Source organism: Mirounga angustirostris, unplaced genomic scaffold (assembly GCF_029215605.1).
Source record: "Mirounga angustirostris isolate CCGP_5_RB_7025 unplaced genomic scaffold, mMirAng1.0.hap1 SCAF_4, whole genome shotgun sequence".
NCBI classification, from domain to species: domain Eukaryota; kingdom Metazoa; phylum Chordata; class Mammalia; order Carnivora; family Phocidae; genus Mirounga; species Mirounga angustirostris.
Window position 1 is genome coordinate 54,551,433 of NW_026991712.1, and position 16,458 is coordinate 54,567,890.

The 16,458-nt window shown below is 34.3% G+C and overlaps 1 protein-coding gene across 6 annotated transcripts in view; it reads right to left on the minus strand.

The window, feature by feature from the left end:
- Positions 1-16,458, minus strand: part of ZC2HC1A (zinc finger C2HC-type containing 1A) — a 57,196-nt gene that overhangs the window by 37,028 nt on the left and 3,710 nt on the right. For all 6 annotated transcript variants that reach the window (XR_010410632.1, XM_064588175.1, XM_064588171.1 and 3 more), the window contains exons 2-5: positions 11,016-11,089; positions 8,769-8,885; positions 2,734-2,875; positions 1,046-1,194 (exon numbers count right to left, since the gene is read on the minus strand). Coding sequence is in view for 5 of the 6 variants with exons in the window: in XM_064588175.1 (XP_064444245.1) it covers positions 1,046-1,194; positions 2,734-2,875; positions 8,769-8,885; positions 11,016-11,089 (482 nt within the window). In the remaining variant the exon portion in view is untranslated. The remainder of the gene's footprint in view (positions 1-1,045; positions 1,195-2,733; positions 2,876-8,768; positions 8,886-11,015; positions 11,090-16,458) is intronic.

Below are 16,458 nucleotides of genomic sequence, written 5' to 3' on the forward strand. Positions count from 1 at the left end.
CCCCACAATGATGATGATCCAATAATATTAACAAAAATTCTATATGGATCCTCTCAAGAAGGCTCCAATTGTAATGGAGTCTTTTAATCCAGTATTTGATTCATAAGTAACAAGTGAAATGGATTTGATTATTATTGCCTGCTAGATTTACAGTACTAAAAAAACTGTAAATGAAAGTTTTCTGAAAAATGAAGTTTGCTGAAAAGTATTACATTATCAGGGCGCCTGGGTGGCAACAGTCGGTTAAGCCTCTGACTCCTGGTTTTGGATCAGGTCATGATCTCAGGGTCCTGAGATGGAGCCGCACGTCGGGCTCCTCACTCAGTGGGGAATCTGCTTGAGAGTCTCTCTCCCTCTCCTTCTGCCCCTCCCATTCGTGTTCTCTTCTCTCTTTCTCTAAAATAAATTTTTTTAAAAAAGTATGACAAAGTTTTTGTGTCACAATATGCTTAATGAAAAACAACAGTACTGTAAAAATTTCATATAACAAAATCCATATTATGGTTTATGGCTCTTGAGGTGCTTTCATATATACCATCTCATTTTCTTCTCACAAAAATCATACAGACTACGTCACAGATGAAGAAATAAAGGCAATTACATGAAATGTTACTTGCCTAAAAGTTCAGAAGTAACAGTTGGACTTGACTCCAGGATTTCATTCCCTTGGGTGTATGGTCATACGTAGCATGGAAACATTCAGTACTTACCTGATTTTCAAATTTGGATTTTTACTGCCATTTTCTCACTCTTCCAAATCCTCTTATTTCCTCTGAATCTGCTTCACCTACTTTTTAACTAGTTTTCTTACCTTTTTCTAATACCTTTTTCAGCCTGCATTATTTTCAAGACTCTACTAACTCAAGTCCATTCAATTATTTGTTCTCAATTAAACATTCAAATTTCTTACTAAATCCCTGAACAATATAAAACTTTAAGAAGGTAAAAAAACTGTAGCTAAATGTTCTATAAACCATAAGCAAAAAATTGTGAACCTGAAAGAGTCATTTTCTCCTTTATTTGTAGAAATAATTGAACATTTCACCTGTGTCCGAGAAGTCACCTTTCCTTTGGTATCAGTAGAAAATTTGCCTTTATTACTAATACGTGCTGCCTGTTCTTTACAGAAATTAATATGTCTATCAGCTGCATTTTCATTAAATCTCCTCTGGCAATATGGACACTGAATATAATCTAAAACAGAAAAAAGAAACAGATTAATAACATAATTCTTGAAGTGAAACAAAGAATTATAAGTTTTTATGAACAGTAATTCAAGATGTATGACAAAGTAATAACATTTGATAAGCAAAACTTGTCATTTCCTTATAACCACCCAACCTGACTACTAAATTTAGTAAAGACATTTAAGAAAAAAGTTTGCTAGTATATGATAAATTCCAATTTTCTGCCAGCCTAGAATCAAATTTGAGGGGGGGAACTCCAAAAGATAAATCCTTAGTATAAAAGACTGAATACGTAGAGGAAAAACAGGGTTCTTCTTTGCCTTTATAATATACCATATGTTTTTACCATATCTACATATTTTCATACTGGAGACTAAGTTAAGCAGTAATAACACATTACATTAAAAATAAATTTTAAAATTTGGGCTAATCTGTTAAAATCTTTTATTTTAATTAGAGGAAAACTGTCAAGAAATAGTTAAATCAACTTTATACAGTTGTATTTTCTCTTAGATGAAAAGAGATAAAAATATACCTCATTAACTAAGATACTATCTGGCCCTTTATAGAAATAGTTTGTCAACCTCTCTACTACAATAAAATGTTAAAAATGATCATATCTAGATTTTCTAAAGGACTTATTTTTTTAAAAAATTTATTACTGAAGTATAGCTGACATACAATGTTACACTAGTTTCAGGTATACAATATGGTGATGCGCCAATTCTATACAATATTCAATCCACACCACCGATCTGTCACCAATGTAATTACAATATTTTGACTATATTCCCTATGCTATGCTTTTCATCTCCCTGACTTATTTTATATAAGAACTTCCCTTTACTAAGAAATAAATCTCAATCAAGAATACTAACACAATTTTAATGCAGCTAACTTCTTATATTAAAATAACTACCTCTTTAAACTACTCTCCTAGCCAATGTCAAATTGTCAATTGTGTATATTTTAAATCTTTCAGTATTTCAGTATCTCATATTGGGTTTCCAGCATCTTGCCTTGCTTTTGGTAACAAATAAGCAACTTTTACCCACCTAATGAAGAAACTATATTAACACATGAATTTAAAGCATAATTTAGGTAAATCAATCTATATGGTGGTTTCCCCACATAAACACATACCTTTTAGAAACTATGAGATGTATTTTCCCGGATGAGAAAATACCAAAGAACTAGGCAACATAACAATCTGAATCTTACCAAATGACTACATTTCAAATGATAGTGAGCTTCTTCAAATATTTCCTGGGATATATTACAATGATTTTTCAAATATTATAATGTTTTATGTTTAAATAACAGTATTGAGATAAAAAGATCAAGTATTTCTATGTTCAACACCAATGTGTCTTTATAAGCCTAAATGCCTGGATTAGCACTATTATTTTATAGTTAAACTTTTAAAGATTATGTTTCATCAAGTTCCATTATTATAAATTAATTTTATTAACAACTTAAAATTAATAAAAATTCTATCAATATTTTCTCTCCATATGAAGATTTCTGTCAACAATATTCTACATACCAGGATCATAAGAAGGTGGAGGAGGAGGAGGAAGTTTTCCACCCTCTTTAAGTGCCTGATCAAGGCCTTTAGCTGCTCTTATGGTGGCAATGAATTCTTCATGTTTTCTTCTCCAATTAGATGGTTTCTTTGGTGGTTCAGGCTACAAAGAAAGAAAGAAAAGCCCATTTCAAAACATTTTTTATTTATTTATTTATTTTTAAAGATTTTATTTATTTATTTGACAGAGAGACAGCAAGAGCAGGAACACAAGCAGGGGGAGTGGGAGAGGGAGAAGCAGGCTTCCCGCGGAGCAGGGAGCCCGATGCAGGGCTCAATCCCAGGACCCTGGGATCAGGACCTGAGCTGAAGGCAGACGCTTAACAACTGACCTACCCAGGCGTCCCTCAAAACATTTTTAAAAAATTAATTGAAATAGGGCGCCTCAGTGGCTCAATCGGTAAGCGTCTGCCATTGGCTCAGGTCATGATCTCAGGATCCTGGGGCTGAGTCCTGCGTCAGGCTCCCTGCTCAGCGGGGAACCTGCTTCTCCCTCTGCCTCTCCCCCGGCTCGTGCTCTATCTCAAATAAATAAATAAAATCTTTTAAAAAAATTAATTGAAATAAAACTTGAGGAAATGCTATGTTGTTTTAAATGTTCTCTTATTAGGAGTCCTTAAATTGCTTTCCGTAATTAAAATTTATAATTTTAAGAAACTTCATGTAATTGTATTATATGTGATTTTTAAAATGCAATTATAATTGTGATAAGCACTGCTAAATTAACTTCCGTAGGTGCTGCATCCATTTAAGCCCCCACTAACCTGGTGTAATTTCCCTATTTTACTACACTTTCAAGTCCAACAGAGTATGTTAAACTTTTGGTTTTTTAACTGACTGGAGAGGTGAAAAATAGTTCTCTCTCTGGTTTTAACCGGCTTTTCTCTTATAATGAGTGAGTTAAGCATCTTTTTGTATCTTTAAGAATCATCTGCATTGCCTTTTTTTTGTCAACTGTTTATGTGCCTGGTCAACCTACCTGTTGGTTACTGGTCTTAATTTTAGCAATTTCTAGTTAATTCTTTATAGACTAGCCTCAGCCCTCCCCTACAATATGGCTGTCTTATGACCTTGTCTAAGGATCTTCTGATATGAAGAATTATTTTTAAAATATAGTTCAATTTACTTGTTTCTTTTATGGTCTCCAGATTTGTAGTCACTGTTAGCAAGGCCCAACCTCACACCACGGTAAAATGGAATTTTCCCATGTTTCCCCCCTGGAATTTTCATGGTTTCATTTTAAAATTTTAAATCTTTTATTCATTTGGAATTTATCATGAGTTATAGTGTGACATATAAATTCAACTTTATTTTTTGTCTTTAACATGGCTATGCAGCTATCTCAGCTCTTTATTGACTTTGCTCCCCACTGAACTGTTAACACCTTTACCATATTCTCTTTTGTATCGGGGCCTATTTCTGAACATTCTCTTCTGTTCCACTGTTCCGACTATCTTTGTGTTAGTACCAGTGTTTTAAATATTGAGACTTTATAATAATATTTTAATATCTGATAACCCTACTTTATGCTGCTTCTTTTTCAATTTTTTCTGGTTATTCTTGTATGTAAATTTTTCCATATGAACTTTAGAATCAGCTTGTCTAATTTTTTAAACTATATTTTAACTGGAAAACTTAAACATTACATTCATAAACAACTTAAGGAACTTAATACCTTTATTTTGTTGAATCTACCTATCCAAAAATATGATATAATATTTCCATTTGAAGAAGTATTTGTGTCTTTCCGTTTTTTTAAGTATTCTTTGTGGAAGTCTTATACCTTTAAAAGGTTTATCCCTAAATATTTTTTATTTTGTGTTGTTCTTTTATAAAGAGTCTTTTCTTCTTTTTTATGTTTCAAGGGGTTTGTTGAAATATGAAACCTAGTAATTTCTGTATATTATCATTATATCTCATTATTTCACTGGCTTCTCTTATTGTTTGTAATAATTTAGCAGTTGATTATCTTGGGTTTTCCAGGTATATCATCTCCTAATAATGATACCTTTACCTCCTCTTTTCTAATCCCTACTCCTCTAATATCTAACTGTATCAGTTATAGCAATTACTATATTGCTTGGAGCTTAATCTTGTTCCTGTCTTTAATGGTTATCTCTAAGTATTTTTCCACTACGCATAATGCTGACTCCTGTGCTACCATACATTTATTTTGTCGTATTATTCAAATACCCAACTATCCTTATTATGTCTTTATTTTTTAAGTCAAGAATATACATTGAATCAGCAAAGTCAAAAGATGATTCTTTAAAAGCACTAATAAGGCAGGACTAATAAGGGAAAAAAAGAAAACACAAAATACCAAGGGATGGAAAATAGTACACAATACAGTTCTTATAAACATGAGGAAAAAAGAAGACACTATAATGGACCTTTATGCTAATAAATCTGACAACATTAAGTGGACAATATCCTTGACAAACACCATAAAACAGATAACCGAAGAAACAAAATCCCAACAGTCTTAATTTTTTTTAGTGAATCTATTATTTAAAAACCTAAAGAAAATTGGCCCAGATGCCTTTACTGTTGAATTCTTGCAGACATTTAGGAAGAAATAGCAACATCTTTTAAAAACTCTTCCAAAAAATAAAAAAAAAACAAACAACTTTTTTTTTTTTTAAGATTTTATTTATTTGAGAGAGAGGGAGAGCACAGCAGGGGGAGCAGCAGAGGGAGAGGGAGAAGCAGATTCCCCGCTGAGCAGGGAGCCTGACGTGGGGCTCGATCCCAGGACCCCGGGATCATGACCTGAGCCGAAGGCAGACGCTTAACGACAGCCACCCAGGCACCCCGAGAACAACTTTCTAACTAGTCTTAAGACAGCAACGAACGCTTGATAAAAAGAAAAATTACAAGCTTACCTCTCGTAAATATAGATACAAAATCTTAACTAAATACAAGCAAATTCAGATGTTGAATATGACTGATTGTTTTTAAAGTTTCTTATTTTATGGTGAAAGGTCTGATCACAACATTCATCTGCTGTGAGTATAACTCATCTACTGATAGGGTCTGCTGCTCTCATCCATCCTTCTTCTCACAGCATCCTTGTGTCAATGCTAAATTAATGCTTTTTATTACTCATCATTGAATGAATTAGGTTTTCCTGTTACAGCTATTTACAAGAGGGTCTGGGGAGAAGCAGTGGTGCACAGTCCCGGGCCAGGCTACACAAACCAACAGCTAGCTCTCCAGTGTTGTACCAGATTCAGATGCAAATAAGGCCTCTCTGGGATCACAGGGACACACCTCTCGTGCTTCTCTAAAACAACGTGGGTCCAGGAAGGCTCCTGCTGCCAACCATGCTTCCCTCAGTAACCACACTAACCACTTCCCAAAAAAAAGGACCTAGCCCTTTAGATGGGCCCCTTACCTTCAGAAAGGGTATTTTCTTTTCATTAGCGCTTTTTGGAGAGCTTCTGCCATTGGGCCCCCTTCAACTCTCTGTGCCTTATCTCCCTACTTCCTCTTCCTGGTTTTTGTCCAATTTCAGCCAGGCTCATTCCAATTCCTGGCATTCCAAGTTCCGATACTCACCCCAATTCCTGCGTTGGCTATAGTAAACAAGGGATCTATACTTCCTGATTAGACCCCTCACATTTAAGGAGTCACCTTTAAGGCGAGGAGACCCTTCACCTTTAAGGTGACAGGTTCCCATTCTGGGCCATGGGTCCTTCAGCAACTTTCTGCACTTCCTCTGTAGGTAGGTTCTTCTGGAACTCAGTTGCTTTGGGCAGCCCTTACACGTATTTTGTACTCTGTGGATTAGGCCTGCCGTTAGTTTTTTCCCCAAATGGAGTTCGCATCTGCTTTACTCCACTCTGCTTGTGATTTTGTAGGATTTCCTTGATACAGATAAAGATAGAGAGAACATCACTATGATGTTAAAATCTTCTAATACAGGGGCACCTGGTGGCTCAGTCAGTTAAGCATCTGCCTTTGGCTCAGGTCATGATCCCCAGTGTCCTGGGATGGAGCCCCGTGTCAGGTTATGATCCCAGAATCCTGGGATCGAGTTCTGTATCAGGCTCCTTGCTCAGTGGGGAGCCTGCTTCTCCCTCTGCCTGCCGCTCCCCCTGCTTGTGCTTGCTCGTGCTCTCTCTGACAAATAAATAAATAAAAGCTTTTTTAAAAAATCTTCTAGGGGCGCCTGGGTGGCTCGGTCATTAAGCATCTGCCTTCGGCTCAGGTCATGATCCCAGGGTCCTGGGATCGAGGCCCACATCAGGCTCCCTGCTCAGCAGGAAGCCTGCTTCTCCTTCTCCCCCTGCTTGTGTTCCCTCTCTTGCTGTGTCTCTATCAGATAAATAAATAAAATCTTTAATTAAAAAAAATAAATAAAAATAAAAAAATCTTCTAATACACAGTTTTTCAAACTTTAAGGTGCATATGACTCACCCAAGGATTTTTTAAAATGCAGATTCTAACTCAGTATTGATGGGTGGGACCTGAGATTCTGCATTTCTAACAAGTTGCCAAATAGTACTGATATTACTGCTCTATGAACCACACTTTTAAGTACCAAGAAATTAAACTACTTCATGTAAAGCAATGGTTTTTACTTTGCTTTTATCTGAAGATTAATTTTTTTTCACTATTAGAACCCTTCTCCCTTAAAAAGAAATAGGATAGAGGCACCTGGGTGGCTTAGTTGGTTAAGTGTCCCAACTCTTGATTCCGGCCCAGGTCATGATCCCGGGGTTGTGGGATTGAGCCCCCCCCTCAGGCTCTATGCCCAGCACAGAGTCTGCTTGAGATTCTCTCCCCCTCTCCTTCTGCTCCTACCCCTGCTCGTGCACACTCTCTCTCTAATAAGTAAATAAATAAATAAATCTTTAAAAAAAATAGTATAACTAACATTTATTGAGAGATCACTGTGGATAAATTCAGTAAGAACCAAGACAGACACTACCATTACTATCACCATTTTACAGATAAAGAGATATACAGATTAAGTAACTTGCCCGACACATCACGGTAAGTATCAGAGCAAGGGTTAAATCCAGGCAATATGACTCTTGAGCCAGCTGTCATTTTCACACCCACTATATTAACTGTTGAAAAATTTCAATAGTTTCTCTCTTAGCTAATTAAAGCCAATATAATTATATATCTGCAGATGTACTAAGAAAAATATCAAATAATGGTTTATGTACATTATTCAAATTTCACCATCCTTCACTTATACATAGACTGAAAAAAAAGATGAACATTCAACTTTTCTATTATCAAATGATTTTATTAGTAAGATTAATTACCCCACAGGGAAATGTTTTCCTGTAGCAATGGGAGAAGTTATTATCACTGACGCAGGGTTTATTTCAAAAACCTATTCAATAAGGTACTCAAATTTCGACTATTTCACTGAACTAACTCTTTAAAAGTATGTTGAACAAAGTATGTGCTTTATTCTTAGCAATATAACACATCACAGGTAGTATTAAAGAGAGATTATTAAGGGAGATTCACTGCTTTCAAAGAAAATAAACTGACAACGGCTATACATGGACAGTTGAGTAGCTGACCAAACTTCCCCAGAAAGCATAAGATCACAATTACTGACAATCAATCAAGCTAATCAATATCTATTATGCTGAGGTATCTGTAAATTATAGCTTTGCTTTTGTAGAGAGGGACTATACTACTAAGAGGCTTAAACTTATACACTGCACTTAAATTAGGCTTCAATAATTAACAATGACTTAAAAAGAACATGTGAGGACTTTTTCATTATTGCCAGCCCACAGCTAAGCAATTGGCTATCCAAAGCTACAAAAACCTCACTGTAACAGGATTTGAGACAGTAGTTTGGTTTCCCCTTAGCAGAAGTTTAAAAATAAACAAATTTCTGATCATTTCTAAACTGAAAACACGAAGCAGAATTCTCGTTATTCTTCAGTCTTAGAACAGATAATTTTTTTTCAATATATATAGCAGCAAAGTTCATACTATTCAAAAAGCTATATAATTACCCTAGGTTTAAGAGGCTTTACTGTTGGAATATCAGTTCCTTCAGCTCTCTGTCTGCTTGAATCAAAAGTCTTCCGTTTTTTAGTGGCAGTTTTCTGGCAAATGGGTCCATGTTTTTTCTGTTAATATAAAGAAATGCAATGTATCATTTTCTTTTCTATAGAAAGGAAGTCTATAAAACTTCAAATTGTCATTTGAGACCAATTTAAAAACTAGAAGATGAAATAATAATAATATACAAGTAAGACATACTTTGCTTTAACTAAAATCGTTAGAAAGTGTATATATAATGCATGCTATAAGTTATCTTTCTCAAGAAAGTATGAATACTATATACAACAAGAAAGTATAGATAAATACTCTTCCAAAATTTTATTAAGAGTTATTGACTATTCCAGTTTTCACACTGCTAAGAATAAGGAAAATAATGTAACCAAGTCAAAATTATTTGAGTGAAAAAAAAGTTATCTTCATTACTAAATACATGAAAATAGATACTGGAAAAATGTAAACAGAGACTGCATTAGTGTGAGGATTACAAAAGTTAACACAATAGTAGTAGTCTGGGTTACTAAAGTTATTAACACAACCGTATCATGTTACCATAAAGTTAACATAAAATAATAGGACTTGGTGGTCCGATTTGTGTCCTTCCTCCACAATTATCTCTTTCTTTCTTCCTGGAACAAGTTTACCTTTCTTTACCCATGATTTTTCTTGAGCTATCTAGCATTCCACTTCTATAGGTTTTTTTAATATGGCTGCCAACTCATTCATTCAATCATTCATGTATTCATTTTAAGGACAATGGACGCTCTCATAACTGACCTCCAGTTAACCTACTGGATAAATAATCATTCTCCGTCTTCCAAATAAAACATGTTAATGGATGACCTAAGTGCACTATATGCACTTTTTTTCTTTTGTATTTTGATAAACACTGAACAAGCTAGAACTGTTAAACTTTATCTGAGAAAAGAGGAAACCTCAGAACTGGTTGGTTTGATATCATGCAACCTCTTACATTTTCAATACACACTTAGAAATTAATTGTTTTACATACTTGTTTTCAGTTTTCATTTTAACAAGCAAGTACTATTAATTACAGCTATTAGAATAAAAATCTCTTAAATATGAAAAAAAATTAGAAGCGTGGCTAACAAGCAACTTTCTAATAGATGTCTGTTCTTACATTGAGTTGTGTCAAAAGTATGTAGTACTTGTTCCCAAATCTTATGTATTATATAAGTTGTAGCTGTATAGTGATTACATTATTTAATTAAATATTAAATAAATAAGGGCAAAAGAAGGCATTTTCTTTCCTATGTAAACTGAGCTGAATGTTTTGAAAATGGTTTGAAAAACAGTGAGATGACACAAAAACAACAACAACAAAAAATCATTGAGTTAAGTGTGGGGAAGATGTTTTTAAAAGACAAAGGAAAAAAAGCTGTCATTATTTAAAAGGAGTCGATAGTCCAACGGACACTTAGGATCATTAAATCCTTGCTTTGCTTTAAAGAAACAAACTGGAAATAATAACATGCATTCTGGATTGTGACAGAACTCTAATCAGCAGATTCATATTCAAAGAAAAGTCCTTATTCTACATCAAAATATTAATAAATGTATTTTTATATTTAAAGTAAGAATAAAATACTTTAGGTACATGGGCATTTTTTCCCTTATTCTCTAGTTAATTGGCTATTTTATATTAAAATCAATTAAAAGTACTTCTATTTGTGTTACTAAATATAAGTAAAGAATGCATAATATGTTTTAGGTACACTTTTAATTGAAAACAATTTTTCTTTGAATATTTCAAATACACATAAGAATTAAGAGAATAGTGTCATGCACTCCCATTTACTCATCAACAATTATCAACAATTTAGCAATCTTGTCATCTATCCCAGCTTTTTTTCCTGAGGTATTTTAAAGCAAATCCCAGACACATATCATTCTTTATCTTTAAATACATAATTATGCATTTCTGAGTTTTTGTTTTGTTTTTGTTAATATTCCCACAGAGAAACACTTTAACACTTTAACAGAGTAGTTCTGAAGACTAAACTATGAAGGAAAGAGACCACTCTAGAAGAAAGACATAGATGGAACTGATGCTCTTGAACAAAGAACACTGGCCAGTATCTCTTTAAATTATTCCACAGAGGTTCTTTCCATGAGAGTTGTCCTGAAATATCAAATAATTACAGATCTATCATAATCCAAAGGAAAAAGGTACTCACTAATGCCACTGGAAAGAACGTTCTTCCACAAATCTTGCAAGGTAACAATTCTCCCACTTGGACACTTCCATTTTCTAAAACAGAAAAGAATTTAATTAATAAATTCTTTGCTCAAATTGTGAAACTTCCGAATTTTAATGTCTTCGTATGTAAGTTGTCAGTTTTTGTGGAAAATATCTTGTTTCATTTTGGAATAAGCAATATTATTAAAATAGGCACAAGACTTACGAGTTATCAGTGGTCAAAAAGGACATACCAAATACTGAAGTCATGATTTAAGTATCACCAAACTGATATTGTTGGAAATCTTTTGTTTTCTTTAATTTTAACCAAACCAATTTGTTATATTCTCTGAACTTATAGCCTCTCTCTACTGTAAATTACCAAACTATAAATACCAAGTTTACCTTAAGGTTAATATTATATATTATTATTTTTTTTTTTTTTAATTTATTTGACAGAGAGCACAAGTAGGCAGAGCGGCAGGCAGAGAGAAAGGGAGAAGCAGGCTCTCTGCTGAGCAGGGAGCCCGATGCGGGGCTCGATCCCAGGACCCTGGGATCATGACCTGAGACAAAGGCAGCTGCTTAACCGACTGAGCCACCCAGGCGCCCCAATATTATATATTATTAATCTTCAAAGCATTAGGATATAACATTGGCGATCAGTGAGATGGCTTCCTGAGATGATCTAAGGATTCTAAGATAAAAAGAATCTTGTTCTGTTTGACAGTAGACAATAGGAAGTATAATGCCTTAAAGAAAGAATCACCTAGTTACTATGCTACCTTTATTATATGAATTGTTCATTATTTTATACATATAATATTATATAAGAATTCAATGGACCAGCAAACAGATATTACGTCCTATGGCACAATTCATTAAATAAGGGACAAGTAGCTGAAACTTTTACTCAGTCAAAACTTAATGCACCTATCATACATTTTCATACAACACATTTTGTTACTAAATTGATTTAAAAGAAACAACTACATTCTTTGGAATTCTACATAGCTGAGTCAATTTGTCATTTTGTTATCTAGCCAATTATCAAACCTAAATTTATTTCCATACCTGTAATTTTCTAAAAATGATACTTGAATCTATACCTTAAACATTATTTTCTGCTGAATATTTTACTGTTAAAATTCCTTTATCACATGAAAGACAAATAGAAAGCCACTTTGTTTTATAAGTAACCTAAAGAAACTCATGAGAAAAGTACAATTATGACTTCATATAACTTGTTCCAAAGCAATTAGTGAGTTCAAGAAAACTAACGAAAAATCAAAATAAACATCGGTGGGAATACAATCAAACTGTAACAGAAAAACTGCTTTGTTCTCTCATTCTCTTATCACTCCACTGCCCTATTTTAATGGTAGATAGTGACTATCTGTCATCTTAGATGGAGGCAATGTCTCTATGGTGGCAGTTAAGCAGTGGGCACTACAAAAGCAAAGATTTGCCTGAATTGTTCTTCTCCAATACCAGAGGTTAGGTTATTTAGGGAGAGCAACCTCATTTATAGGGACTTAATTCCACTAACTATCTAAAAAGTTGAGGCAATTGCTGGATAGAATCTGTAACATACATTAAGAATGTCTTCATATGGGGCTCCTGGGTGGCTCAGTCGTTAAGCATCTGCCTTCGGCTCAGGTCATGATCCCAGGGTCCTGGGATCGAGCCCCACATTGGGCTCCCTGCTCAGTGGGAAGCCTGCTTCTCCCTCTCCCACTCACCCTGCTTGTGTTCCTTCTCTCGCTTTGTCTCTCTCTGTCAAATAAATAAATAAAATCTTAAAAAAAAAAAAATGTCTTCATAATGATAGGCAAAGTGATGCCACATGATACATAATGTATTAAGTTTATTTATAATTTTCATATATCCCTTTAAATTCTAAGGAATGATTTAAAAATTCATCAGTACAAAATGTTAAAGAGTATCATATTTTACTTACACTAAAGTATATTTCAGTTGAATAAATGACAAAGCAAAATTTTAAAAAATTAACTATTGAGAAAAATATTTTCAACCCATGGAAATAAAGTGAGTGCCACTTGGGCACCTACCACTTGCCAAGCACATATCAAGTAATAACACTAGGGTGGAATAACACAATTATTGTTCTTATAAAGCTAACAGTCTACATAATTTACTTCTTCACACTATATCTAAGAACCAAATCATCTCCCGGTTTTTAATGTAATAGCATCTACAATACTAGCATATAATAAAATCTAATTCTTGGTATTAATTCCTACAAGTTATCAAATATGTTCAAATTGTCTTTAAAGGAAAAGACAATCTTTATCACTAAAAGGCATACAAAAGAGGAAACAGCATTAAAGAGAAAGCATTTAAGAACAATTATCTCAAAAAAGAAAAAAATTAAGTCGTTACTTCATTCAAAATAAATAAAGATATAAATTTATAATTCCCTCCCTCTTAGATTAGCTGGTCATACAGTATAGCCCTATAATTCACAAAATATAACATGTGCATGTATGTTAGTGTCAACACCCCCTTCTACCAACAGGTCATAATAAGCAGCTTAGGTTCAGAGTCACAAAGCTACATTTTGTTGTAATGTATTCATTAAAAGACATGACAGCTTAGCAAAAAAGGCACTGAAATTTGTCTTATAAGTCCCAGCTCTATCACATAGAACTGTAACTCCCTGGGCAAGATATTCAACCTCACTAAGGGTCAGCTTCCTCTTGTTTAAAATTTGGAAGGAAGTTAGGTTAAATGACCTACATGGCCCCCTTCTATCTCCAATACACCATAATAAATATACTATATGTATTTAATAAAATCTACCTTAAGATCACATTAGCAAGAAAAGTACATGGATGATAACATACCGCTCTTACTGGTATTAAATTAAACAAAAATTTGGTCATATATAAGGATGATTAAACCAGTTGACCAATTGCAGATGGTGGAACGAATGCTTCAGGCAGCATGTAGAATGTTGAGAAAATCACTTCCACTGTCTACATACAGAATTAAGAATCTGCAAGGAACTATAGCAAAGAACAAGATGTCCCTCTCCTTGTTGGAAAAGTCTTCACTACATGAATTAGAAGATAATGTATGACTAATCATATAAATAGCCTCAGTTTAACATTTGTTAAATGAGGATATTATCTGCTCAATCTACCTTAAAATTTAAGGGATCATCTGAGATGTTATACATGAAAATGCTTTACAACCAATGAAATAAGAAAATACTACTCTCCAGCACATGCAGGCAAACTCCACTAATCTCTTCTGTGTGGCAAAAGCTAGCAAATTGTGAGGCTTATAAAAATATAGTAGAGACAATACGCAAAGGGCTGACTATTGTAGTAGAGAGCAAGCACTGTTGAAAGTAGCACTCAAATAAATGCACAAAACCACGTAAAGTACCTTAATATTCTAAAACTTTCTAGAAGCTAACCTCTCCTGATAAAATTTATCTCACACACAGTGTTGATTCTGTTATGCATTACTGTATTTAGCAACTTCAAAACCTGCACCATAAGGCTTGAAATGGTATCTTTATATAATACTATTATATGTATATATTATATATAGATGTGAAATAATATGCTGTTATCTAAATAGTTATGACATTCTAAAATGGATATATTTAAGAAATAGGAAAGAACATTTTCAAAAGAAAAGTAATCTTAGAAATTAAGAACAGTTCTGGCCTTTGTGTAGCATGTCTATTTCTTCACCACAGGTCACTGCTCATCTGAAGTCAACCTTTAAAACAAACCTTCATTTTGAAGCATATAGCATCTATTATACCATCCTCTTCCAACAATCCTTCTCAGAATCTAATTACTCTCAGGTCAACAATCCCTAATAATCTCAAAAGATTTTCCTCTTTCAGCTCATCCTAGATTTCAACATTCACACTTAACCTACTCAACACATAGCCTTCACACTCCACTCCTCTTTAGTCTATCACTCCAGTTCAACAAAAATAACGACTGTTAAAATAATTTAGTAACAGTCCACCTTTGGACTCTTAAAATACCCAAGCACCTTCTCTGACCACATACTTCCACCTTCTACCTCTCTTTAAATCACTTCTTGATCTCAGAATGATTTACATCTTCTTGATAACCCATTCCTGGTTGAGCTTTCCTTCCTTCTCAGTCTGAACCTGACTAGTCATTTCCACTTTCGCCAATCATCCTCAAATCTCTTGCTCCATGGTCACATGTTTGGCAAATGCTAGATTAAACGAATGGATTTTCTTAGAGCAGAACTTCCTCAGTCTTAAAAAAGAGATTTAGTATATTATTATTTCCCTAACATAAATCCTGACCCTAGGACCACCATGATCTAACTGCCAAATCCAGAGGTACCTGGCTGGCTCTACTGGTAGAGCATATGACTCATAATCTCAGGGTCATGAGTTCAAGCTGTATGTTGGGCATGGAGTCTACTTAAAAATAAAGTAATAATAATAATAATAATAATAATAATAATTGCCAAATCCAAAGCCCTCTTTTGAATCCTCATCTACTGGACCTTTCCATAGCATGAGGCACTACTGATCAATCCCTTCCACCTTTAAAGTGCTTTTTCTCTTGGCTTCAATGACAATTCTCCCTCCTAAGCCCAAGTTTTTCAGATCTCAGAAGGTAAGCAGCATTTGACCTGGTTAGTATTTAGACCTCCAACTATACCTGGTGTTATAGGCTTTTTCTGGCACATATTCACTACTCAGTAAATATTTTCTCATCACTTTCCTTTCTTGATAATTTCTAAAACACTTTACAGACTTCCTGCTCAACCCTAAAGCATCAATTCCTCCCAAGCTTCTTTTCTCATTTAATTACATAAAACTTTCCTAGGTGAATGTATCCACTTGCTGTCACTTTTATGTCATGACTACCAAGCTAAAACTCCACATAAACATTTACAAGTAGCTATGAGACATTTCTATTAGACAGCCCCCAATCTGTACAAACACATTTCTAAAGCCAAACTCGTTACCTCTTCTTCTCCCACACTTGGTCTTTCTTCTTGGTTAAAAATATTAATATTACCTCTTAGTCAAAGCTAGACAGCCCTTTATCTTTGATTCTTTTTCTCTCTCATATCCAACAGTCATATCTCACCTCTCTAACTCAGAAATATCTTCTAAATCTATCCTCCCTTTTTAATTCCCACTATCTGTGCCTTAGTTCAAATCCTCATCCCATATACGTATTTCCAGTCTCTTCTTTCTCCAGCCTATCCTGCTGCCATAGCCATCTAGTAAGATGCCCACAATCCCTTCCAAGCATGCTGTTTTACCTCTACTGAAACACTCCTAAGGAGTGTGAAGCTCCTAACACACTTCCTATGAGTTTCCCCATCCAATAAACAAGTACTGAGGGGGCCTCCTAGGCACTTCACTGAATGCTTTAAATATGTGACATCATTTAATATTA